Raw genomic sequence first — 27085 nt, 5'->3', positions numbered from 1 at the left:
TGGTCTACTTTATGGCGATATCTCGAAAAGGCGTCCACCTAGAGAACTAAGGCCAACGCCCTTTTAAAATACTCATTACCACCATTCATTTCATACCCATATCGTACAAACACATTCTAGAGTCACCTTTGGTCCACCTATATGGCGACATCCCGAAATGGCGCCCACCTATAGAGCTATTGATCACTCCTTTTAAAATACTCATTACCACCTTTCATTTGATACCCATATCGTACAAACACATTCTAGAGTCACCCATGGTCCACCTTTATGGCGACATCCCGAAATGGCGTCCACCTATAGAACTAAGGATCACTCCCTTTTAAAATACTCATTACCACCTTTCATTTGATACCCATATCGTACAAACACATTCTAGAGTCACCCCTGGTCCACCTTTATGGCAACATCCCGAAATGGCGTCCACCTGTAGAACTAATGATCACTCCCTTTTAAAATACTCATTACCACCTTTCATTTTATACCCATATCGTACAAACACATTCTAGCGTCACCCCTACTCCATCTTTATGGCGACATTCCGAAATGGCGTCCACCTGTAGAACTAAGGATCACTCCCTTTTAAAATACTCACTACCACCTTTCATTTTATGCCCATATCGTACAAACACATTCTAGAGTCACCCCTAGTCCACCTTTATGGCGACATCGCGAAATGCGTCCAGCTGTAGAACTAAGGATCTCTCCCTTTTAAAATACTCATTACCACCTTTCATTTTATACCCATATCGTACAAACACATTCTAGAGTGACCCTAGGTCCACCTTTATGGCGACATCTCGAAATGACGTCCACCTATAGAACTAAGGATCACTCCCATTTAAAATACTCATTAACGCCTTTCATTTGATACCCGTGTCATACAAACGCATTCCAGGGTTACCCTAGGTTAATTTTCCTACATGTTGATTTTCCCTTATTTTGTCTCCAAAGCTCTTAGCTGAGTATGTAATGTTCGGTTACACTCGAACTTAGCCTTCCTTACTTGTTTTTATTTTTTTTATTTTTTTATACGAGTTCAGATGGAACACTCCTTATAGTAAAAAGTGAATCCGTCAAATCAAATGAATTCGAATGAGAGCTAAAATCATGACACAAACACCGAAAAGTTCATTTAATTCGAAATTACTTCTGCACTGCCTCAAAAGAAGAGGTTTGTAATGGCTTGACGCTCGTGATGGGACATTGAAGTTTACTTCGTTCAAAAAAAGGGGCTAGAAATCAGTCCATTCAGTAGTTTAGCCACAAATAATACGCCTAAAAGGGCTTTAGTTACATAAGGGTCACTAAATTCTTTAGACCATCGTTTCGCGAATGAAAGAACACTCTAACGTTATTGACAGTAGTCATAATATGAAGGTTGAAACTAAGTTTAGTATCCATCGTGACTCCCAATTCAACAAAATAAAATACTGATAAAAGACAAAAATTATAAATTACCTAAGAGGCTGCTGGCAAAGATCTTCGAGAGAGGCACATGAATTTACATTTATTGAGGTTCAGCGGCATTGAATTCGCGTTGCACCAAGCAACTAAGCAGTTTATATCCGCTTGAAGCAAGGGACGTTCTTCGATAGACGCTAGAGATATACGCCGCCGCCGCCGCCGATTAGGGTCGTTTTTCGCACGCCGCCGCCGAATGTCAAAAATATCGGCGCCGCGGCGGCGGCGGCGGCGTCCGGAGTGTTACTATATTTTCTACTCGTTTAAGACTGTTTAGTCCATTTATTGTTCATGTCGGATATGGTCGAAAGTGGTATCAACAGATGCGCATCACTGCCAGTTATAAGAAACTAATTGCGAAATTTAACTCTTTCTAACTGTTCAAAAGTTATTTAAAAAACAAGTAAGGATGGGACTGTAGACTTCATACCTTTCATGAATGGGGCTGAACAATAATTTTATCCCGTTTATAATTCCCAATTATCAGATGTATAAGATAAGAAATATATAGTGAATTGATGTACATACCTAAACGATTTTTAAGATAAATATAAAATAAAAAATGGCAAAAATCCCCCTTATCTGAACGATCGGTCGTATGGGATATTTATTTTATATAGCTCCGATCGAAATGATTTTTACAGGAAATCTATGATATATTAGAATATATATCACCAAGTTTAACGTTTTTATATTGGAAACTAAGGCAGAAATGGCCAAAAATCTTTCTATCTGAACGATCGGTTGTATGGGATAGAGATCCGATCAAAGTGATTTTTTCAGGAAATCTTCTATGATATATTAGAATAAATATCACCAAGTTTAACGTTTTTATATTGGAAATTAAGGGAGAAATTGCCAAACATCTTTCTATCTGAACGATCGGTTGTATGGGATATATACTATATATAGCTCCGATCAAAGAGATTTTTTATAAAATCTTCTATGATATATTAAAATATATATCACCGAGTTTCACGTTTATACTTTCTAAATTCAGGGAGAAATGGCCAAAAATCTTTCTATCTGAACGATCGGTTGTATGGGATATATACTATATATAGCTCCGATCAAAGTGATTTTTTCGGAAAATCTTCTATGACATATTAAAATATATATCACCGAGTTTCACGTTTATACTTTCTAAATTGCGGCAGGAATGACCAAAATCGTCTTATCTGAACGATCGGTTGTATGGGAGATATATGTTATAGTGGTCCGATCCTACCGGATCCGAAAAATGTCTAATATAATACAAAAATACATCCAGCTTAACACGGACTTTGCATCACCCATTTTACCAAGTTATTAAATCAAAACACTAAAAGAAAAGTTATATAATAAACTAGCAGAGTACCCGACGTCGTTCGGGTATAAATAAAAGCAGTACTATATAGACTAATATATTAGACTAATCCCAATCCCCATTTGTATGGGAAATGCCACGCCCCTTTTTCGATATACCCAATTTTTCCCGATGGGGTAGGGATTAGTCTTATATACCTCCTCACCTAATTTCAGTCGTCTGGCTTTAATACTTTCAGATATATTGACAACGAAAATTTTCAGTTGTATGGGAGGTGCCACGCCCCTTTTTCGTTATACCCAGTTTTTCTGGAGGGGGTAGGGATTGGTCTCATATAACCACTCACCTAATTTCAGTCGTCTAGCCATAATAATTTCAGATATATTGACTACGAAAAATTCCAGTTGTATGGCCACGCTTCGTTCGATTCCATTCTGCGGTTTAGGCTGCAAGTCCAAACATACATACAGACATACTTTCACAAATATATAGTAGAGATTTATATGCTCACTTTGCATATTTTTTTTGAAAAAATGAATAATGAACAATGAATTCAAAAAAAATTACCCAAAGCGTTTCCAATTTTTTTCAAATTGCCCTCAAGTTGTTAAAAAAGCAAAAAAGGTGCCGATTTTTTAAAAAAATTGTATATTGCGATTGGCTGAAAGAATAAGCCAAATCAGTGATGCAAAATCCTTTAGTAGGTTCTAGACACATAAACACTCCTTTCAACTGATTCTTACCTCATACTTAAGTTGAGGATATATGTACGAATGAGGTTTTGAAAAATCTTTTGGGCTTACATTCAAAAATCTATTTTTTATTTGCGAAATTATAAAATAGCGTCTGAAATGTTAATTTTAATTTTCACACTTTATCCTTCAACACCCAAGTCTCCCGGTTTGACATAAAGTTGGCAGCCCTATCCAAAACTAGTCCCTTGGAGTGATTCACATTGATTATAGCCTATCAACCAAGTTTAAATATCACCTACATGTCATATATATTTACCAGGTGAGGCTTTGTCCTTCGCAAGAACACTCAAAGTGGTGAAGCAAAAGCTTTCCCAAGACAGTCGAACTAATGACTGTGTGTGCTATTACCCTAACGTAGTGGACAGTCGAACTAGTCTGAAAACTGAAGCTACGCGGTCATCCATAATGAGCTCTTATATCATAAGGCCGGAAAACAGCAGTAAACATCTTTCAACTTAAAATCGGTCGACTTTCATTCTAAAATATCGTATTGATTTAACGAAGACTATTGAAATAAATGATGTGAACACAAACGTCTGCAAACATTGGTCTACATATTAAAAATTTTATCCAGGGTCCTTGTAAAGTTTTAATTATGTAGATGCGCCGAGTATTTTACGATTTTCACCGATTACGCAATGACTTCCACTTAGATTGCTTATGATTTCGTAGGCGGCGTCCTTGGCCGAATAGTCACTCCCTAATGTTTCAAGGTGTTTCTCTGGTGTAGCTCGGCAGCATAGGGCGACAAAAGCACCCGTTGGAAAGTCTTCGGAGCTACACCTAGAGCTTCTAGGAAAGTGACGTCGACGAGGTATGAGTTCGAAGTCGCAGTCCTATAGCTGACATATGATGTGAGGGTCAGGAGGCGTGGTAGCGACTGGTGGTCGGGATTGCTATTCTTCGCACATCGGGAATTGTAGCTCTTAAAAACAGCCGAAAAACTGGAGGCGCCCTGTGCCACGGGAGTCATGAGTATTAATAGACCATTAATAGCAACCGTAAGTCGTCTTTGTGCGTGACCGCAAAGGAGCCACAAATGATTTTAAGAAATAGTGTTCGCGACGATTATTAGGAGTTAACCCTAGGCGAAACTACGCTTTGTACGAGATATGCAAACAAAAGTGTGGCTATTTTATGTATCTCTATTTCTTTTCAGCAGACGCAGCACTACCAATTCGAAAGACCGGGGTTAGGTTCGAAGCCTCTGGAGTAAGTGAAGGAGCCCTCCGCAAGGAGCTACTCCTGAAAATTTTTGAATGGTCTGCGAGATCTTGAGGCAAAAACCCCGGATCTTTCAATGGCCAACACGTTGATTTCATTAAATAGATACAAACAAAACCTTTCCTAAATACTATTTTTTTAAATAGAAAAATCAAGCCCACGCCGCCGCCGCCGGTATATAATAGAGCCTACGCTGCCGCCGCCGATAAAGTGATCGGCGTAAACCTCTAATAGCGCATAAGACCCAAAAAGTTTTACATCATCAGCATACATTAAGATTTTGGAATATTTTATAGTGGTACAGATATCATTAATAAATAGCAAGAACAGAATTGGACCGAGATGACTGCCCTGTGGGATGCCAGAGGAAACATTAATGACATTTGAAAGAGTATTTTTAAATATTACTTGTTGCGTTCTAGCGCAGAGATACGAAGAGTCCATCCAGCTTGTAGATAAGCAAGGAGTGGGAAACTTTATCAAATGCTTTACTGAAATCAGTGTAAATAACATCGGTGTGAGGATTTTGTCTAAATCCATTATAAACATGGGATGTGAATTCAAGTAGGTTGGTAATGGTAGATTTGCCTTTACAGAATCCGTGTTGGGAATCTGCAATCAACGTAGAAATGGAAAATGTTAGCTGATTGGTAACAATGGCTTCAAATACCTTTGGGATGTCAGACAATTTTGCAATTCCTGCATAATTTTCTACACATGAACTGCTGCCGTTTTTGTGAAGGAGTATGAGAAAAGATTCCTTCCAAGCAGCAGGAAAAACACCATGTTTAAATACATGTAGAAAAAATCAGTTAGGGGCTGATAAATGTGTTTAGCGCATTTAAAAAAAAACATCGGAATTAGGTCAGGACCGTATATTTAATAGCGTTTTCTTTTCTGGCTATAGTGTTACGCTTTTTGTACGCCGCGCAAGGGTTGTTGTTCTATTCTAAAAAACAGGCAACGCCTTTACGGGGTATTTCGTTCTTTTGTGAAAATTGTTGCCTGCTCGCAACGCAAAAGCGTTACACTTTTACCCTGAAGTTAGATCGTCGCTATTAAATATACACCCTCTTAGAACCAGGAACTTTTGCGAATCAAAAAATTTTTCAGAGCGGGGTACTTTTTTCGGAATCTGGTACTTTTGCTAAACTGGTACTTGGGTGAAACCGGGTACTTTTTGGTTCCGGCACTTTTGTCAAACCGGGTACTTTTTAAAAGCTGGGTACTTTTGCTAAACAGCAACTTTTTTTAAACCGGATACTTTCTTCCAACCGGGTACTTTTGTTGAACAGGCTACTTTTTTAGGAGCGAGTACTTTTGTTAAGCCGGGTACTTTTTTCAAACCAGGCACTTCTTCAGAATCTGGTAATTTTTAGAACTGGGTACTTTTGCTAAAGCTCGTAGTTTTGTTAAACCGGTTAATTTTACTTTTAAGAACGGGGTACTTTTTCAGAGCCCTGTATTTTGCTAAACCGGGAAATTTTGTTAAACCGGGTACCTTTGTTTAACCGGTTACTTCTTTGGTACTTTGCACTGTTTTCGAACCGGATATTTTTTCATAACCGGGTACTTTTGCTTAACCTTGTAAGAAGGTTGAACTCGCTGCTTCAAAATTCAATGAGGAAACAAAAATTTTCTGAAAGAACCTACTGGAGTTTACCTTACTCTTTGGCTCGTCTTTCGGACGACGGCGAAAACGAATTTCATTAAGAGAACGCATAACAGACTGCTCCAAAGGCATTTTCAGAACCATTTCATCATTATTGAGAGATAACTTTCAAATTATTTTTGGATTATTTTAAACTCATGTCGGGACTATTTAGGGACCATTTCGGGACTGTTTCGATAAACTGATGTAAATGTAAAAGTAAACACCTTACATATAAGCTAAAATTGTATATTGTCATGGAAACACAAAAAAAATTTAATGAAATAAACTCTTCTTTTTATTTTTGCAAGCGCATTTTTATTCTACAACTCATTACATACGTATGCATAATAATAATATTTAAAAGTTTCCTTTGTACGAAGTAATTATGGTGACGTTTGAAGCTCCCAAAATCTTTTGGTTCTATGGTGGACTTTATATTATTATGGACTTTACATCTGCTGACTGCATTACCTTCACCAATAGCGTGCTGTTGGCTTGGCTCTGGTTTATCCAATGGTATTGAGCCTAGAGCTACTGGGCGTTTTGAATATGAACCATCACCGTTTTTATGCCAAACGACTGATGCTTGCTCTGGTTTTGGGCGCACAGAAATTTTACCTTGATTGCGTGAAGGTGAATTTGAATGCCTTTTATTTGGTGAAGTTTTACCATCGGAGCTTTTCCCACCTTGTTGTTATACATTTTTTGAAGTGCCTCGACGATTCGGGCTTCTTCCACGCCCTTTACTTGGTGAAGTGTTACCACTATCGCCTTTCCCACTTTGTTTTGAAGTGCCTTGACCTCCCGGACTTTTTGGAGAATCAGGACCTGGATGAAATTTACCTGCTAATACATTTTTTGAAGAACCAGGTGAAACACGGTCAGCTAAAAGAGCGGCAACAGGATCACCTTGTGGTTGAAGATGTTCCTTACGAAGTTGAGAAGGATAATCTTCAAGGACAGTTTAACGAACACTGCTAGATGAGACCTCGTTCACCATCAACACCAAAGCTACTGGGACAGCTGGTAAAGTAATAAGAGCTTTCATATCTATTTATAGACAAACTTGATCGAACTTATAAGAAGTTGAATATATAACTGTAAATGGCTTGTCACCAACAGTCCTTTTATACGAAAAATTCTAACTCCACATTTCATGCGCACTAAAGATGTTACTTGGAAAAGATATAAACGTATTTAAATTAGTTTAGAATTTGCTTTAATTAGATTTAGCTTTAATTTTGAAGTTGTTTTCGTACGATTTTGTGATAACTTGAAGATACAACATTTGCTTATTTTTTATTGACACGACACAATGGAAACCTTAATTACTATTTTGTTAGCAATTGTTTTGTTTGGTTTTCAGTTCAATAAATAAAGGCGTGGTATTGAATATTAAGTTAATCAATGGTCAAATTTCACTAAAATCACTTTTTTTTTCAAAATGTCTCGCTTTATCAGACTATCCCACTTTACATTCTCCTAATGTAAAGTCTGAGCTCTGCTTTCAAGAGGTCGACAGAAATGTTGTTACTGCGTGAAAAACCCCCGGAATTTTTGAATTTGATGATATCGATATGAATTCTGCTTTCTCGGCATTAGATAAATATGCAAAAGAAAGTGGGACTTGCAGTAAAAAGGGACAACACGATTAAGCACCAAGATCGGCGCATTCGCGCCTTGGCAGCCACTTCACTGTTGACGGATGTAAATTCGAGACTGTGAAGGATTTCGTTTATTTAGGAATCAGCACTAACAGCAAGAACAATGTCAGCTTAAAAGTCCAAAGAAGAATAGCTCTTGCCAACAAGTGCTACTTTGGACTGAGTTGGCAACTGAAAAGTAAAGTCATCTCTCGACGAACAAAAATTACGGTCTACAAGTCGCTCATCATACCTGTCCTGCTGAATAATGGACGGTGTTGAGGGAAGATGAGATGGCTCTTGAAATTCTCAAGAGAAAAGTTCGCCGGAATATTTATGGTCCTGTCCGTGTTGTCGAAGGCGTGTATCAAAGGAGGTATAAAGAGGAGCGATATGAGCTTTACGGAGGTATGATGATAGTACAGCGAATTAAAACCCAAAGGATTCGCTGGCTAGGTCATATAATGCGAATTGACGAAGACACTCCGGCCAATAAATTTCAGTCGACACCGCAGTTTGGAAGCAGAGGAATAGGGAGCCTTCAACTGAGTTGGGAGAGGCAGGTGGAGGAAGACTTGACCTCCCTTGGTGCTCCCAATGGCGCCAGATATCGCGAAACAGGGAAAGCTGGCGTAACTTGTTACGAAACGGCCAAAATTGCTCAGGCGGCTGAACGACAATTTATGATAATGATGGTATATGGGATGTGGACGGATTTCAAAGACTGCAAGGTGTGTTAGAGATGCCATCAAGTTTGGTCATACATATATAAAATTTGGTTAGAATGGGGTAAACTATTTCATATAAAATCGATAATCTTATTTTCCAGTTTTATTTGTTGTTAGTGTTTCCTGGGTCAAATTTTGTTTTAATTTCAAATGTGTTCAAAGCTTTTGTGCAAATTTTCATTGATCCGCGAGGAAATTTTCCATTTTCGGCCACTGTATATAAATACTTTGAACTGTGCGCAGTTACGACAAATCTCGTGAAAGCAGAGTTCAGACAAAACTTATCGAGAATGTATTGAACGACAACTTTGTATTGCACAGCGAACGTTTGAACGTCTGATAAAGCGAAATATTTGGGAAAAAGTGATTTGTGTAACCATTGGCCGTTGATTACCTAAAATTTTACTGAAGTCCATAGCAACCAGGTGAGCATAGCCGTATGTCACACGCTAATCCTAAAAATTAAATATAATCTAGCGATCATGGGGTTTTAAGTAATAATTCCTTTATTTATTGAACTGAAAGGCAAACAAAATAATTGTTAACGAGAAGTTAATTAAGTCTTTCATTGTGTCGTGTGAATAAATATATATAAGGAAACGTTTTTTCTTCAAGTTTTCAGAAATTTGTATGAAAACAACTTAAAAATGTATGTTAAAGCAATTAAAAACAAATCTGTTTTTATTTTATTTTTTTTTATTTTTGTTCTAATTAGGCCCATTTGTCTTGTCAGAGAACATATACTTAATGAGAAGGCGTTTTATGGCGGATTTTCGATTACGATCCATTTGCATGTGAAACGTCTAGAGTTTCACCATGGCCACTAAAATCACGGTGAAGGATTTCCCAGAATTCGAGGGACTCATTGAGAACTCTCTTATTTTTGACTAAATTTTCTCTGTGTTCCTGCATTTTCTGTTAGCAAAAGTTGTTTAATTTCAAAGCATATTCTTTGCAAAAATTTAAATAATTTATGATTTCAGATGATTATTGCATATTAATAATAATAAAAATTTAAATGAAATTAAAAATTTAATTTTTGAATTCAGAGACTCAAAACGCATGGTTTTTAGAGTTTTTTTTTTATCATAATCATTTATGGTTAACTTACTTAATTACTTACTTACTTAGTTCCAACACTTACTATGTAAGTATGTATTATGTATTAATGTAAATATGTAATGTATGTAGCTCATAAGAACTAATTAGAATAATTTTTCAGTGAAGCAATCATTTGGTTTGACACCAGTCAGCACACAAGACCCGTGTTTTTCTTCCAATTTAGAAAACTAAGCTTCGCGGATTAATACATAAGTAGGTTGCAGTTCCCAGCAATTTTTATACTCAGAGTGCTTTGCACACAGAGTATATTAACTTTGATTGGGTAACGGTTGGTTGTACAGGTATAAAGGAATCGAGATAGATATAGACTTCCACATATCAAAATCATCTTTATCGAAAAAAAATTTGATTGAGCCATGTCCGTCCGTCCGTCCGTCTGTCCGTTAACACGATAACTTGTGTAAATATTGAGATATCTTCACCAAATTTGGTATATGAGCTTATCTGGACCCAGAATAGATTGGTATTGAAAATGAGCGAAATCGGATGATAACCACGCCCACTTTTTATATATAACACGGCGGCCACCGTGGTGTGATGGTAGCGTGCTCCGCCTACCACACCGTATGCCCTGGGTTCACACCCCGGGCAAAGCAACATCAAAATTTTAGAAATAAGGTTTTTCAATTAGAAGAAAATTTTTCTAAGCGGGGTCGCCCCTCGGCAGTGTTTGGCAAGCGCTCCGGGTGTATTTCTGCCATGAAAAGCTCTCAGTGAGAACTCATCTAGCTTGCAGATGCCGTTCGGAGTCGGCATAAAACATGTAGGTCCCGTCCGACCAATTTGTAGGGAAAAGCAAGAGGAGCACGACGCAAATTGGAAGAGAAGCTCGGCCTTAGATCTCTTCGGAGGTTATCGCGCCTTACATTTATTTATTTATTTTGGAAAACACAAAAAAACCTGGGGGCCTACTCTGTATTGCGATGCGAAAGGTAATTGGAACTCTGTAGCGCTATCGCATCGCTAACAATGTCGCTTTTTTATTTTTCGCTAATTTTTTGCTTGAGTATGCATCACTGACCAAACTCAAAGAAAGAGAACAAAAGAAACAAGGCGATTACAATTTCGGCAAACGATTAATTTTTGTTGAACAAATTAAAAAAAGGATTATGTAGCATTATGGAACGATTTAAATGAAGAAAGGATTGATTTAAATGAAGAAATCCTCCCAGTTCAGAAATTGAACTGCAAGAAGTGAACGTGATAAATACAGAAAACGTGGAAAATCATAGAATGGGAAATATTGCTAGTTGTATCAGAGAACAAATAAAAAATGACATGATTTCAAATAGAAATGCTTTATAAAAAAGTGGTTTCGATTTAATTGTTATTTATTTATGTATTTTAAGTCCACTAGGATTACAAATTGTTGCTTTTGTGTTTGTTTTGTTTTTTGAGTTGTCCTATATATTTTTAAATGAATATAAGATATCAATTTATAAAATCATCAATTAATACTTACATATTTAAACAATGCGAATGCCTATTACTTGTAGCAAGAAAAATGCGAAAATGAATGCTGTTTGACATTCGCTTTCGCTTTACAGAGTGGCGGCAATGCGAAAAGGGAGAAAAATTGCGAATGGGCAAAATGTGAATGCGAAAGTCAAAATATACATGCGAATGTCAAGATACAGAGTACCGATTTTGCGATTTCGCGTATTTTTTCTTTCGCATCGCAATACAGAGTAGGCCCCCTGATTATTTAGTAAATAATACACATAGAATGTTGAAATTTGACATGTGGACTGATATTGAGACTCCTGATAAAAATTTGAAAAAAAATTTTTACAAATATCAATCATAAATCAAAAATCCTTAAACCTATCGTAACAAAATTCGGCAGAGAGGTTGCCTTTGCTATAAGGAATGCTTTGAAGAAAAATTAACGAAATCGATAAAAGGGTCGTGGACGAATAAAATAAGCTATATCTTTGCAAAAAAGAGCTTTATATCAATGGTATTTCATTTCCCAAGTGGATTTATAACAATAAATAGGAAAAACTTCAAATTAAAAAAAAAATGGGCGTGGCACCGCCCCTTTATAACTAAGCAATTTTCTATGTTTCGGGAACCATAACTCGAAGAAAAATTAACGGATCGTAATAAAATTGGGTACACAAATTTTCCCTAAAGCAGAAAATATTTCTAGAAAAAATGGACGGGTTAACGACCACGGCAACTTAGATATAAAACAAGTTTAAAAGGGTCGTAGACTAGATTAATAAGCTATAACTTAGCAAAAAATAGTTTTGAATCAATGATATTTCACTTATCAAGTTTTACTGTACGAGGACAGGGGAAGAAATTATTTTTAAACCGGCGGTGTCACGTGTTATGTAGAAAAGTAATTTATTTGAAATGAAATGTACAATTGAAGCTCACGCTTAGTATATAATGTTCGGTTACACCCAAACTTAGACCTTTAGGTTAGGTTGAACTGACCGGTCCATGAGGACCTCACATAGACTGATTGAGTCCGTAGTGTTACCAGAAATTTGTTTTAACGACCAAACTGAAAAACGCTATCAAAAACCAGGACCTATGTTATAAAATAACTCCGTCATCTTGGCAAATACTAGAAGCTTCCTAGGACTTAAGCCACTTGCTGCTTCTAGATCTCAGAGCTGTATCACTCCTAACAGCTGGTGTCTTAGCCTGGCAAGTGCAGGGCACGAGCATAGTACGTGCTCGATCGTTTCGTCCTCCAACCCGCACTTCCTACATCTGCTATCACTGACCAAGCCTTTAAATTAGCATGTGACGCCAGAAGGCAGTGTCCAGTCAGAATACCCATCAAGAGTCTACAGTCCTTTCTTTTTAATGATAGAAACAACTTTGTTAGTCTAAGGTTGTAAGACCTACACATAATCTTCGACACTTTACAGCCCCGCGCTTGAACCCACGCCTTTCCTGCTTGGTCGACCATGTGCACCTCTCGCCTTCGCTTAATCTCGCCCAGTCTAATTGGGACGTCTACGGAGCAAGCTTCAAGGGATGCGCCCTTTTTAGCTAGCTCATCCGCTTTTTCATTCCCATCTATTCCCATATGCCCTGGGACCCAATATAGATGTATGCTTCTCCCTGTCCCGATTCTCTCCAGAGACTGCTTACACTCTTAACGTGCATTTAGATGCTGTGCTATTCGAGATTATTACCTTAATCGCTGCTTGACTGTCAATATAAAAGTTAATACGGTTGCAGCTTAAGCTATTCTCTTCCAGAGTTTCTACTGCTTTGGCTACGGCTAATATTTCCGCTTGGAAAACGCTACAGTAATCCGGCAGCCTGTAGGATCTGCTTATTTCCGGATCAGCACAGTATACCGCAGACCATACTCCTTCCATTACCTTGGAACCATCTGTGTACACATGTATCGCCTCGTCCGCCATTTGCGCACCTTTGCGCCAACCATCCACCTCTATTGTGGCCTTAAGATCTCCCTCGAAGCGCAGATATGAAATCAGGTAGTCTGTTCGTGATTGATGACGCTATACTACTATGGCCATATGGTCGGCGCTGAAACTGCCCCGAGGCACCAGCCTGGTTGCAGTTGTTAATGCTGTGTTCTTTGCTACCAGGTCTACAGGTGGAATGTGCAGAATGTCATACAGTGCAGCCGTCGGGGTTGTTTTCAGGGCTCCCGTAATGCTAAGCATCGATAGTCTGCGTACCCCCTCTAATTTTTGAGGTATGTTGTTTTTTGTGTGGCTTTCCACCAAACAAGAACTCCAATCACTGTAAAAACCCAATGAGAAAAAAGGGCGATAGGCCCCACTTACACCCCAGCATTATTTTACATGCATAAAGTGCCGTTGAGGCCTTCTTCACCCCCTCCTCCACGTTGAGCTTGCTTGACAGCTTACTGTCTAGGATGATGCCTAGATATTTTGTGCAAGGTATCTCCTGTAAGGCCACCCCTCCTAACTTAGGCCTGGTCCAGTTTGGGACCTTGTACCTCTTTGTAAACAAGACCATATCCGTCTTCTCCGCATTGACTTTCAACCCGACATTAAATGCCCAGCTTACGTAAGTTTTACGGAACCCTCATCGAATCGCCTGAGCAGTTGGTTGATGACCAGCGTCCACAGCAGAGGTGATAGCACCTCTCCTTGCGGCGTGCCCCTGTCCACTGATTTCGTGGCCTCGTACAATTCCCATTGTGATGTAATCTTCCTGCAATTTAACATGCAGCCGATCCATCTGGTTAAGGCTAGAAGTACTTTAATGTAATTAAGACCATCCATTATCGCCCATTTAGAAACATTATTGAAAGCCCCGGCAATGTCTAAGAAGACTCCTCCATTATATTCCAGGGATTTCTCTATGCTTACTACCACCCTATGCAATGCTGTGTCTACCGACTTGCCTTTGGTGTACGCATGCTGTTTTGTGGAGAGCAGCTTTTCATCCACGTTGGACTTTATGTACACAAAGGTCAAAGGTCTTGAGCAGAAATGATGTTAAGCTAATGGGTCTATAGTCTTTGGGATACACGTGACCGATCCAAGAGTGCGGTACATGATTCAGTCTTATGCACCCATCGAATATTATTTTAAGCCATTCCACGACCGCCATACTTGAAAATTGTAGGATGGCCGGGAATATACCATCTGGGCCCGGCGATTTAAACTTAGAAAACGACTTCACTGCCCATTCGATCTTGGTACCGGTCAGCAAGCCCGGTACTACCCGCTCCGTGATTGAAGTGTGAGTGATGTCTGCTGGCTCTTCTAAACCGTCCCCCGATGGGAAATGTGTGTCGAAAAGCACCTCCATGGGACTCCTAACTATTACGTGACCATTGCCGCTCCATCATTGCGGCTTTGCTTTTCCTCTAAATCTTCTTAGAGGACAAGCTTTGTTATACGCAGTCATAAGCGTCTTTGTTAGGAATTCATTCGACTCCTCCAGTTCCTCCACATTGGCAACCTCTTTGGGTTGTCCCAGTTTTTTTTCTATATGTTTCTGAAATTTAGTTCAGTTCGTTGACCTAGGGTTTCTAAAGGTTCCTCCCTTCTCTACCCTCTTTAGGAGGATGCTGAAGCTGATATACACATGGTCGGAGAAGGATGGTCTATCAAGAACCAATAATACCTTGATATATCACGCTCGGAGCTCAATGTAATATCCAGAACATTGCTGGATGTTGGACCAATGTATGTAGGGACATTTCCCCTGTTGGCTATCTGCAAATTGGTTTGCAGGATGTAACAAAATATAGATTCGCCTCTCTCGTTCGTATCTGCTCCTCCCCACACATTGTGGTGCGCATTTGCATCTGCGCCTATGACCAACCGGCCTTTGCGCCCTTTCTCCTGTACTAGCCTTTTGCACTCCATCGGTGGAACCTCCGCAGTATGGGCCATGTAGCAGGATGCCAGGATAAAAACCTGCTTATTCTTTTGCTCAACGGCCACCACTACGAGGTCTTCAGTAGTGTAATTAGGCAGCATATATGAATGCAGCTGTTTCCTTACCATTACTACAGCTCGCACCCGTCCTTCCGTTTGCGCGTAGTAGACGCCAAACCCGCGCGCGCTAAGTCCAGAAACCTTTCCTCCCGATGAGAGCCACGGCTCCTGGATCAGCGCCAAGTCAAACGAACCCTCCACAAGGGTTAGGAGGAGTTCGCTCGACGCCACTTTACTGTGTTGGAAGTTTATCTGTTGGACTCGCAGCACCATTGGGCTGTTTGTCCCCTTCCAGCACCTTCGTCGTGACGTCGTCGTCCTCCCCTTGCCCTTTTGGTTTAGAGTATTCGAGGCCCCATCAGCCTCGCGTAACTGTTGTGCCGGGTGTTCTTTTGTGCGAGTCACAGCACCATTTGGCGGTTTGTCCTCTTCTAACTCCTTCGTGGTGACGTCGACTACCTGCACCTGTCTTTTTTCTCTCGGAATTTTGAGGCCCGTTTCACTTCGCCCACCTCTTGCGTGTTAGAATTTTTATCCTCGGGACTTCTTTTCCTGATTCGCATGTAAATTTTACCAGTGCCAAAGGACATTTTGCCAAGCTGCGTGTACAATATATCCTCCGCCTGCTTGTTTATTTGGAAGATGTAGAACTGGCCTTCCTCCATGGCCGCGATACAGTAAGTACCTTCCAATCCTGTGTCTGTATGTTCGGATTCTGGTTCTGCAGAAGTCACAGTGTATCCTCCGACTTCATCACGCATGGTATCCATACCTTAACTTTTGGTACCGTGGGGATTTGCGCTTTATCCACCACCCCAAACTGCGCGTTCGTGCATTGCCTTTGGAGGTTTGGAACCACTTCCTCCAGCCACCGCAAGCTCGCGATGTTGTCGCACGTTATCATCTTCACACCATTATACCATCCCCCGGAATCAAAGGTTAGAAGGGGCTTACTTGGTTGTTCTCGCATCATCTTAAGCATTAAGCTAATAAGCTCCCTTTCTACAGATCTTCACCTTTCAGTAGTCATCTGTCCGAAAGGATTGCTACGATCACACAGTCAGTGACTGCTTTGCCACATCACTCATCTTCTCGGGAAAAGCCGGAGTCTTAGTGTTATCTCCCTTTGGCACCTCCGAGAAAGCCGGAGTCTTAGCGTTATCTCCCTTTGGCTTGTCTCCTACCTCCGTCGTTGGAACTTCCCTCTGACTCGCAGCTTTCGAGGTAGTTGCTACCTCGCTATTGAGGCCCATCTGTCTTACAGCTTTAGGCCTACTTGTCTTGTCTATGCGACTGCCCTCCCTCGCGGCTCTGGGGCTGGGTCCTTTCTGGCTCTTCAAAGCAAGTTTTTCGCCTTCCGCCGAACGTTGCCTCTTCATTCTGCCATTCGACGCTTCTTCCTCCTCGTACCGGTTGCAGAACCGAGGCTTTCTCGCAGCAAACCTTTTGAACTGCCTTCGACCTACTTCTACCGCCTCATGGGTAGAATCGTCCAATAGGCACGGTCCGCATAACACCCTGGATTAGGGGGTTGGCCTTTACTTTTTTGAAATAATTCTGAGCTAAAAAAATAACTTGCGTTCTGCAAGTGGGTCTTAAATCAAAATAAAAATGCGCATCAAAATGTCATTTGACAGCTGAATTCGTAAATGCGAAATTCGTTCTCCCCCATTATTGTTCTTTCTAGGGAACAAGATTTGGAGGAACTTTTCCGCGAGAGCAAAAATCCGCGAGAACGAAATTCCGAGAGAATATTTAGGATTGGGCTGATAATTCCAGTGAAATCGGAAAGAAAATTATTGAAAACAAATAAGTTATAATTTTGAATGTTGCTAATCTTTTTTCACCCTCCACAATATATCATGCGCAAGATTTCTTTGGCAACCCCTTTTTGGCTTACTGACCTGCGCGTGTGCACAATTTTTCCTGTTTTCTGCTAATATTTTCGGGAATCATTGGTATTTCCTGCGTTTTATTCGCTTGTTCGTTGTCGGCTTACAAAGTCATAAATAAATATATTAGCGCTTAAATTATCTACTCTTACCATTAAATCTGAGCAGCTGTTGAAGAAACGAGAAAATAAATTCGAATTTGTATCCTCAAAGTGTTTTTTACTGTTTAACGTTTATACAAAGATATTGTAAGTATGGAGATATTTCTTCTTGAAAAAGCGGAAATAATGCTTAAAGACTTTCGCTTCTTTGAAAATCATATGAAAATGTTAATTTTTGGAGTGGACTTTCATATGTGTTGTTTAGAGTTGTCCAAATTATATGAAATAAATCGTGTGCTATTTAGGACTTGGTCCAAGACGAAATTTAAGAAAAAACTTCAGTGAATTGAAACCATTTCGAAAATTCGAGAAGTGTTTAAAAATCTGTTTGAGAATTAAAATTTTCAGAATGGTTTCTGTTAAAGTGGCTTAAGTTTAATTAAACTATGATAATTTTTCTAGTGAAATTTTCTAAAGACATGGTTTAAAATGTGTATCCCAAGTCGGGGTTTTTCATAGCAAAATGAGGTGGCTCAACACGCGGCAAATACCTCAGAGTCCAAGCGCTCGCACATCTATTCAAGGGAAAACAGGTGCTTAGCATCTTCTGTTCGGTAAAAGTCTAGAAAAGGGGTCGAATGCTAAAAACGCGTATTGACCTCGACAACAATTATCCGAAGGTGGAAAAGAAAAATTCTATCCGGGGATATTTGCAGTTGAAGTTGGCAATTCGCATGTGGTTGTTGTAATGTTGTGCACTGAAACAAATTTTATGTACAAAGGGATTTTGCACGCATTGAATTTTGATCCCACCCCGTTGGTGGACCGGCCCACATTGGGGATTAAGCACTAATTTCATTCAAAACCACTTACAGGTTCGAAAAATCAACAGATTGCGACAATGTTTACACAGAAATTTTCGTAATTGAATTCTGAAGAGACTCACATCGCTTGATTCTTCAAATTAATTTTTTAAAGAACATTTTGCAAAATTGGTATTTTTTTTCTAAATTCTAAATTCTAAAAATCGGGCGATGTGAGTCTTCAGAATGTGCGGCCAGGGTAATTTTTTGTAAGCGTGGCCGAAGGCCGCCAACGCAGAAAGGTGTCCTTCGCAAAAATGCTATGAATCCCACACCCGGTTTCGGAGGGACCCAGGATAATTTTTCGGGTTTTCGTTAATATCTTTTGAACGAGTTTAAATTTTTCTTTTCCACCTTCGGATTATTGTTGTCGAGGTCAATACGTGCCATTGACAACTCTCTCGACATTTTTAGACGCGTATTAGCAATCGACCTCTGTTCTACAAAAACAACATATATTGAAATCTTAAAAACCCTACTCGCCTTCTGAATCACCAAAGCTTTGATAGTTTCTAATCGACGTCCCATACGAAGCTAGCGCTTAAAAATTGTTTACACAGAATTTCTATATTAGGCGCCTTTCCTATGCAATACTACAAACGTAAAGTTTCGAGGACGAAAAAAGCTTCATGGGAAAATTTCTTCGCGGACATTGAGAGCTCCAGCGAAACAGCGGAAAGTCCTAGCAAAGGAAATATAGTCCAGGGACTAATAAAAACAGAGAACGGGGAATGGTCACGTAGTAGTGAAGAGCCTTGGGACGCTTTTCGACCCACATTTATTGGGATATGACGCAGAAGAAAAAGAAGGTAGTGCCGGGCTTGGTGATCTATACCAAACTCGATTCAATTGGATACTTTCTTTACCTATAAATCGCTGGGCCCAGATGATATATTCCCTTCCATGCTACAAAATTCGAATAGAGCGATCGTTGAATGACCTTAAATAATATTCGATGGTTGCATAAGACTTAATCTTGTACTTGACTCATGTAAAGCGGAAAATCGGTCATATGTATCCCAAAGACTACCAAAGGCCCATTAGCTTAACATAATTTCTTCTGAAAACCTCCGAGATGCTGATTGATGTGTACATAAAGTTTAACATGAATGGGAGAACTGTACTATACAACGCAACGTGCTGATCCGGAAATACATAAACGGAAATACATAAACAAACTGCCTGCCACCAAATTCCAGCTTTCGCTAACGCTCAAACTCCATTGCCAAAAATATCTAAAGCAGTATCAAATGCGCGGAAAAGTATGCCACAAGGAATAACAGACTAACTCCTATCGTTTTACATAGGCTTTAGGCGTGGACGTATACGGTTATTTCTTATGAATATGTATATGGAAATGTTAGGGATAGGAAGAAATATACATCAATACTGGGGCCCTGGACATGGGGATGAAAAAGTGGATGAGTTAGCTGGGCGCATCCCGCGAAGCTTGTACCGTAGGCGTCTCAATAAGATTGGACGAGATAAAGAGAAGCGGAGAGTTGCACCTGATCGACCAAGCAGGAAAAGGCTGGACCCAAGCGCGGGGCTGTAAAGTGTCACAGATCATTTGCAGTTCGTATAACCTTAAACTAACAAAGTTACTTTTATCATTAAAACAAGAGGCTAGTAGGCTCATGGCGGGTATTCTGACTGGATACTGCCTTCTGGCGTCACATGCTTATAAATAAAGCCATATCAGTGATAGCAGATGTAGGAAGTGCGGATTAGAGGAGGAAACGTTTTGTGCTCGTGTCATGCGCTCGTTGGGCTTAGACTCTAGCTATAAGGAGTGGCACAGCTTTCAGATCTAGAAGCTGCAAGAACCATAAGTCCTATAAAGCTGCTAGTATTTGCATAGAGCAACGAGTTTTTTTTATACCATAGGTCTTGACTTCTGATAGGTCGTTTAGCAAGCAGACTATGTGAAGTCCTCACGGACCGGTCAGTTCAATTTAATCTAACCTAGGTTCTCATGGAGAGTTAAGCTTATACGTTTTTGAAAAATTTTAAAAAACAACGCATAACTTTACCATATGATGCCATACGAAGTATGGACTATGAATAAAGCAAAATATGCAAAGAAGGCAATTAGGATAACGTTTACAACAACTAAAGCATGACGTGGCTGAATGCGTTTGTAACACTTCAACGATCGTAGGAGTGCGGGTTCAAATCCCACTCCCGGGAGAAAAGGCTTTGAAGAGATTTACAAGGTATAATCGAAACAGCTGTCGCCTGATGTCACGTTGTTTAAATGTTTTCCCAAATTATTAAAAAAAATTAGAAAACAAGTAAGGAAGGCTAAGTTCGGGTGTAACCGAATATTACATACTCAGTTGAGAGCTGTGGAGACAAAGTAAGGGAAAATCACCATGTTGTAAAAAGAACCTAGGGTAACCCTGGCATGTGTTTGTATGTCATGTGTATGAAATGGAAGGTATTAAAGAGTATTTTAAAGGAAGTGGGCCATAGTTCTATAGATGGACGCCCCAGGCCTGACTCTAGAATTTGTTTGTACAATATGGGTATCAAATGAAATGTGTTAATGATAATTTTAAAAGGGAGTGGGCCTAAGTTCTATAGGTGGACGCCTTTTCGAGATATCGCCATAAAGGTGGACCAGGGGTGACTCTAGAATTTATTTTGTACGATATGGGTATCAAATGAAAGGTATTAATGAGTATTTTAAAATGGTGTGGGCCTAAGTTCTATAGATGGACGCCTTTTCGAGATATCGCCAAAAAGATGGACCAGGGGTGACTCTAGAATTTGTTTGTACGATATGAGTATCAAATGAAAGGTGTTAATGAGTATTTTAAGAGGGCGTGGGCCTTAGTTCTATATGTGGACGCCTTTTCGAGATATCGCCATAAAGGTGGACCAGGGGTGACTATAGAATTTGTTTGTACTATATGGGTATCAAATGAAAGGTGTTAATGAGTATTTTAAAAGGGAGTTGGCCTTAGTTCTATAGGTGGACGCCTTTTCGGAATATCGTTATAAAAGTGGACCAGGGTTGACTCTAGAATGCGTTTGTACAATATGGGTATCAAACGAAAGGTGTTAATAAGTGTTTTAAAAGGGAGTGGGCCTTAGTTGTATGCGTGGACGCCTTTTCGGGATATCGCCATAAATGTGGACCAGGGGTGACTCTAGGATGCGTTTGTACAATATGGGTATCAAATGAAATGTGTTAATGAGTATTTTAAAAGGGCATGGGCCTTAGTTCTATAGGTGGACGCCTTTTCAAGATATCGCCATAAAGGTGGACCAGGGGTGACTCTAGAATTTGTTTGTACGATATGGGTATCAAATAAAAGGTGTTAATGAGTATTTTAAAAGGGAGTGGGCCTTAGTTCTATAGGTGGATGCCTTTTCGAGATATCGCCATAAAGGTGGGCTGTGACTAGGGGGTGACTAGAATTTTTTTGTACGATATGGGTATCAAATGAAAGGTGTTAATGAGTATTTTAAAAAGGAGTGGGCCTTAGTTCTATATGTGGACGCATTTTCGAGATATCGCCATAAACGTGGACCAGGGGTGACTCTAGAATGTGTTTTAACGATATGGGTATCAAATTAAAGGTATTAATGAGGGTTTTAAAAGGGAGTGGCCCTTAGTTGTATATGTGAAGGCGTTTTCGAGATATCGACCAAAATGTGGACCAGGGTGATCCAGAACATCATGTCGGGTACCGCTAGTTTATTTATATATGTAATACCACGAACAGTATTCCTTCCAAGATTCCAAGGGCATTTGATTTCGACCTGCAAAACTTTTTCATTTTCTTCTACTTAATATGGTAGGTGTCACACCCATTTTACCAAGTTTTTTTCTAAAGTTATATTTTGCGTCAATAGACCAATACAATTACCATATTTCATCCCTTTTTTCGTATTTGGTATATAATTATGGCATTTTTCATTTTTCGTAATTTTCGATATCGAAAAAAAGGGCGTGTTCATAGTAGGATTTCGGCCATTTTTTACACCAATACGCGAACTGAGTTTAGTAAAGATATATCGATTTTTGCTCAAGTTATCGTGTTAACGGCCGAGCGGAAGGACAGACGGTCGACTGTGTATAAAAACTGGGCGTGGCTTCAGCCGATTTCGCCCTTTTTCACAGAAAACAGTTATCGTCCTAGAATCTAAGCCTCTAACAAATTTCATAAGGATTGGTAAATTTTTGTTCGACTTATGGCATTAAAATTATCCTAGGCAAATTAAAAGAAAAAGGACGGAGCCGCGCCCATTTTGAAATTTTCTTTTATTTTTGTATTTTGTTGCAACATATCATTACTGGAGTTGAATGTTGACATAATTTACTTATATACTGTAAAGATATTAACTTTTCTTTTAAAATTTGAATTTAAAAAAAATTTTTTTAAAAAGTGGGCGTGGTTCTCCGATTTCGCTAATTTTTATTAAGCAAACATATAGTAATAAGAGTAACGTTCCTACCAAATTTCATCATGATATCTTCAACGACTGCCAAATTACAGCTTGCAAAACTTCTAAATAACCTTCTTTTAAAAGTGGGCGGTGCCACGCCCATTGTCCAAAATTTTACTAGTTTTCTATTCTGCGTCATAAGTTCAACTCACCTACCAAGTTTCATCGCTTAATCCGTATTTCGTAATGAATTATCGCACTTTTTCGATTTTTCGAAATTTTCGATATTGAAAAAGTGGGCGTGGTTATTGTCCGATATCGTTCATTTTAAATAGCGATCTGAGATGAGTGCCCGGAAACCTACGTACCAAATTTCATCAAGATACCTCGAAATTTACTCAAGTTATCGTGTTAACGGACAGACGGACGGACGGACGGACGGACGGACATGGCTCAATCGAATTTTTTTTCGATACTGATGATTTTTATTTATACCTGTACAACCAACCGTTATCCAATCAAAGTTAATATACTCTGTGAGCTCTGCTCAACTGAGTATAATTAACTCTGCGTAAAAAAGATAGCTTGCCGTTATGTTAGTGGGCCTTAGTGTACATACATTATTAATACTGATATTTAAGTCGCTATTAATTGAACATTATATTAATTATGATTTTTAATAATCGGGGATTGCCCATATTGCTTTTTTTAAATGTATGAAAACATTTATTTGAAGCAATTTTTCGTAGGGGTGCGAGTTCGACTCCCACTCCCGGAAGAAAAGGCTTTGAAGAGATTTACAAGGTATAATCGAAACAGCTGTCGCCTTGTCCGTCCTGATGTCACGTTGTTTAAATTTTTCCCAAATTATTAAATAAATTATATTAATTATATATTATTTTTTCTTTTCCAGTTGTGGTGTACTACGCCTAAATCACCAATATGAGTTATATGCCAGCGCAAAATCGTACAAGTAAGTATCCAAATATTACAGAAAAATTACTAGATGATATGAAATATCGCATATATAACTTAACTTATTATCCTGAAAAACACGTTACTGTTAGTTGAATAACCGAAACAACCATCTGCCAAATGATTAAATTGTTAGGAAAGGACTCCTAATTACGCTATCATAATATTATTAAAGCGAGATATTTAGAATTCGTAAACAACACTTCAAAACTGTCAAAGAACAGTCAAACAACCGAATAAAAACGTGAGGAATGCTAGCGTAAAAATAAATGACAATCATTAACAGGCGCTTAACCGCCTAGGCGATTTTGACCGTTGCGTAACAAGTCACGTCAGCTATCCCTGTTTCGCTATAATTGACCAATTGGAGTACCAAGGAGGATCAAGTTTTTCTTCCATCGAGTGTCTCCCAACTTGAATAGAAGTCTTCACCTTACTCTGCTTTGTAAATTGGTTGCGGATCTGGTTCAGGTTTCCTTTTTTCCATTCACCTCCATTTTCTTTACCTTCCCTTTCTTTCAATTTTTTTTTCTTTATCCATACACCCTCCATTCTTCTTTACCTCTTCTTTACTTTTTCTTCCTTCCACTTCTTTTTTTCTCCTTTTTTGCTTTTCTTTTCTTTTCATTTCTTTTCTTTTCATTTCGTTTCTCCTCTTCCCTTCTCTTCTCTTCCTCTTCTCTTCTCTTCTCTTCTCTCTCTTCTCTTTTCTCTTCTCTTCTCTTCCTCTTCTCTTCTCTTCTCTTCTCTTCTCTTCTCTCTTCTCTTCTCTTCTCTTCTCTTCTCTTCTCTTCTCTCTTCTCTTCTCTTCTCTTCTCTTCTCTTTCTCTTCTCTTCTTCTTCTCTTCTCTTCTCTTCTCTTCTCTTCTCTTCTATTCTCTTCTCTTCCCATGTCATGTCTTGTCTTCTCTTCTCTTCTCTTCTCTTCTCTTCTCTTCTCTTCTTCTTATCTTCTCTTCTATTCTCTGCTCTTTTCTTCTCTTATCTTCTCTTCCCTTCTCTTCTCTTCTCTTCTCTTCTCTTCTCTCTTCTCTTCTCTTATATTCCCTTCTCTTCCCTTCTCTTCTCTTCTCTTCTCTTCTCTTCTCTTTCTCTTCTCTTCTCTTATCTTATCTTATCTTATCTTCTCTTCTCTTCTCTTCTCTTCTCTTATCTTCTTTTCTCTTCTCTTCTCTTCTCTTATCTTATCTTCTCTTCCTTCTCTTCTCTTCTCTTCTCCTTCTCTTCTCTTCTCTTCTCTTCTCTTCTCTTCTCTTCTCTTCTCTTCTCTTCTCTTCTCTTCTCTTCTCTTCTCGTCTCTTCTCTTCTATTCTCTTATCTTCTCTTCTCCTCTCTTCCCTTCTCTTCTATTCTCTTCTCTTGTCTTGTCTTGTCTTCTCTTCTATTCTCTGCTCTTTTCTTCTCTTTTATTTTCCTTCTCTTAGTTATCTTTCGTTTCATTACCCCCTTTTTTGAACTTTACTTTTCTCTACTTTACTTTGCTTTGCTTTTATTTACTTTACTTTGCTTTGCTTTTATTTACTTTACTTTGCTTTGCTTTTATTTACTTTATTTTTCTTTCATTTCTATATCTTTCTATTCCTTCTCTCCTGCACGTATTCTTTCGAAAATCTGCGGTATGTCACAAATTCAGCTTCAGGCAGCTCATATTATTATAAGCGAGGGTCGCTGACAAATCGGGCAGATATTCAGAATTCCTCTTACCACAGGCAGAATGGTCTTGTATCGATTGTGTCGATTTAACCCAGCGATGTGTATACACAACTTTAGTAGAATGGCCAATTGCCATTGCACCAGGGAGTTCATGCGGTGCTTCAAGATGCCTTTGGGCATAGAAAACGTTTATATCTACATATTTACAGATAAAGTAGTAGTCAACTAAAAAGAAACACATTGCAATGCTTCTTCAATTCTAGTATGCAGTTTGTCTTACATATATTACATTATTAATCGGGTTCGCATCAATCATTTTAAAGACAAATCCAGCATTTCTACCCCGTTTTGCACTAAAAAGCGACCAAACATGGACCTAAGTTCCGTGCTTAATAGCTCGTTAAACTTTCTATAGATCCGCTTTGAGAATGAATCCAATGAGAAGAGTATGCGAAGTTTGAGATACTTGCCAAAGTGATAGAACCTAATTTAATCAGAACCACGCAGCGGGTTAGGGGGTTAGAATGTACCCGCGGTAGGTATGCCTGTCGTAAGAGGTGACTAAAATTCCAAATAGCTTCAAGGGGTTGTGTAGCGCAACCCTTTCAGCTGGCCAGCGTAATATATAACTTCTCCAAACCCAATTGTCAACCTCACCTATCCGTGGCGAATCCTGTTTCATTAACAGCCGAGGCTCTGGCGACCCCGAGCTCCTCATGGATTTAGGGGGTGGGAGGGCGGTATTGGCTTAGAATGTAGCATGTGGTCATAACAAATCGTTTCCGAGATGGTCGGGCTTGGTACCGGAACGTACCGCATCTGCATCCGGCAAAGGACCATCAACATTGATAACACTCCCCAAGGCTTTCGGGGAGTGTCCCTATCGCTACAACAACAACAACAACAATTTAATCAGAAAATGCGGCGAAAGACAGGTGTCACGCCTTGGGTGAATTCCTGTAAAAAAAAAACGGTGACCTGGTAACCAATGTCGCTAAAGTGGTAGATTATGGAAGGAACAACTCTTTCTTTCTATCTTGAACGGGGATGCTTCGGTGTCGCACGAGTTAAAAACAAAAAAAGACGCGGCTGCTGATAGATTGCCTGCGGAGCTACTGTACAAATAAAGCGGTGCGTGCATAAAGTCGGTTGAGTGCCTGCCTGTGTGCATTGTGTGCGTCAAATTTTGGAAAAACGACCGTGAAAAGAAATGAAATACATAACCGCTTCATACTTTTTAAAGCCGACTTCGATAGCACGAGAGCGAGCACTCTACATACATTTTTTTTTATTACTAGGCATCGATGCACTGCGATCTTCATTAAGGTCTGTTGTGCTTATCCTTTCCGCCTATTACTGTGTTTGTATATTTTTAAGTACCTCTCCAGCCGTCTCCGTGGATTTTTCTGATTGAGAGATGGGGTCGTACAAGGAAGTATGTTTAGATTGACCTTGCTAAGGTGCGCATCCAAAATTTTCTTCTTAACCTTTAGGAGAAACAAGCTGTGGGCAGTTGACAATGTTTACCAGGGTTTGGTATGAATATTTCCTTAACCTCTGTGCTCCTGTTCCCTACAAACATATGTGCCGTTATTAAAAATAAATCACGTTGGTAATAAGTTTATCGCCACTGTATGTTGAACATGCAAATTAATATATTTTTATGTACTAAAAAGTGTTTAGGGCCATTGAAATGCGTTAGCATGAATATCAAAAGAGGGCACTGCATAAAAGGCAAATTAATTCTGAGTTGAAGGAGGAAATTGGATGTTTTTATGAAGTTATTGGTAAAGTTGTTTATTTTCTTAGATCCCTAGGTCGTAAGTTAAGTTGAACTGGTCCTTTAACTGCTTTGCACACAGAGTATATTAACTTTGATTGGATAACGGTTGG

At 39.2% G+C, this 27085-nt stretch overlaps 1 protein-coding gene across 1 annotated transcript in view; it reads left to right on the top strand.

Moving 5' to 3' along the window:
• arm (armadillo) overlaps positions 1 to 27085 on the top strand; it is a 121677-nt gene that overhangs the window by 11666 nt on the left and 82926 nt on the right. Inside the window, exon 2 of the mRNA XM_067785212.1 lies at positions 23478 to 23537. Within this exon, the coding sequence (XP_067641313.1) occupies positions 23507 to 23537 (31 nt within the window). The 5' untranslated portion in view covers positions 23478 to 23506. The remainder of the gene's footprint in view (positions 1 to 23477; positions 23538 to 27085) is intronic.

This window comes from Eurosta solidaginis, chromosome 4, assembly GCF_040869045.1.
Source record: "Eurosta solidaginis isolate ZX-2024a chromosome 4, ASM4086904v1, whole genome shotgun sequence".
Lineage (NCBI taxonomy): Eukaryota > Metazoa > Arthropoda > Insecta > Diptera > Tephritidae > Eurosta > Eurosta solidaginis.
The sequence above is the reverse complement of the archived record's forward strand: the minus strand, read 5'-3'. Positions and strand labels throughout refer to the sequence as shown.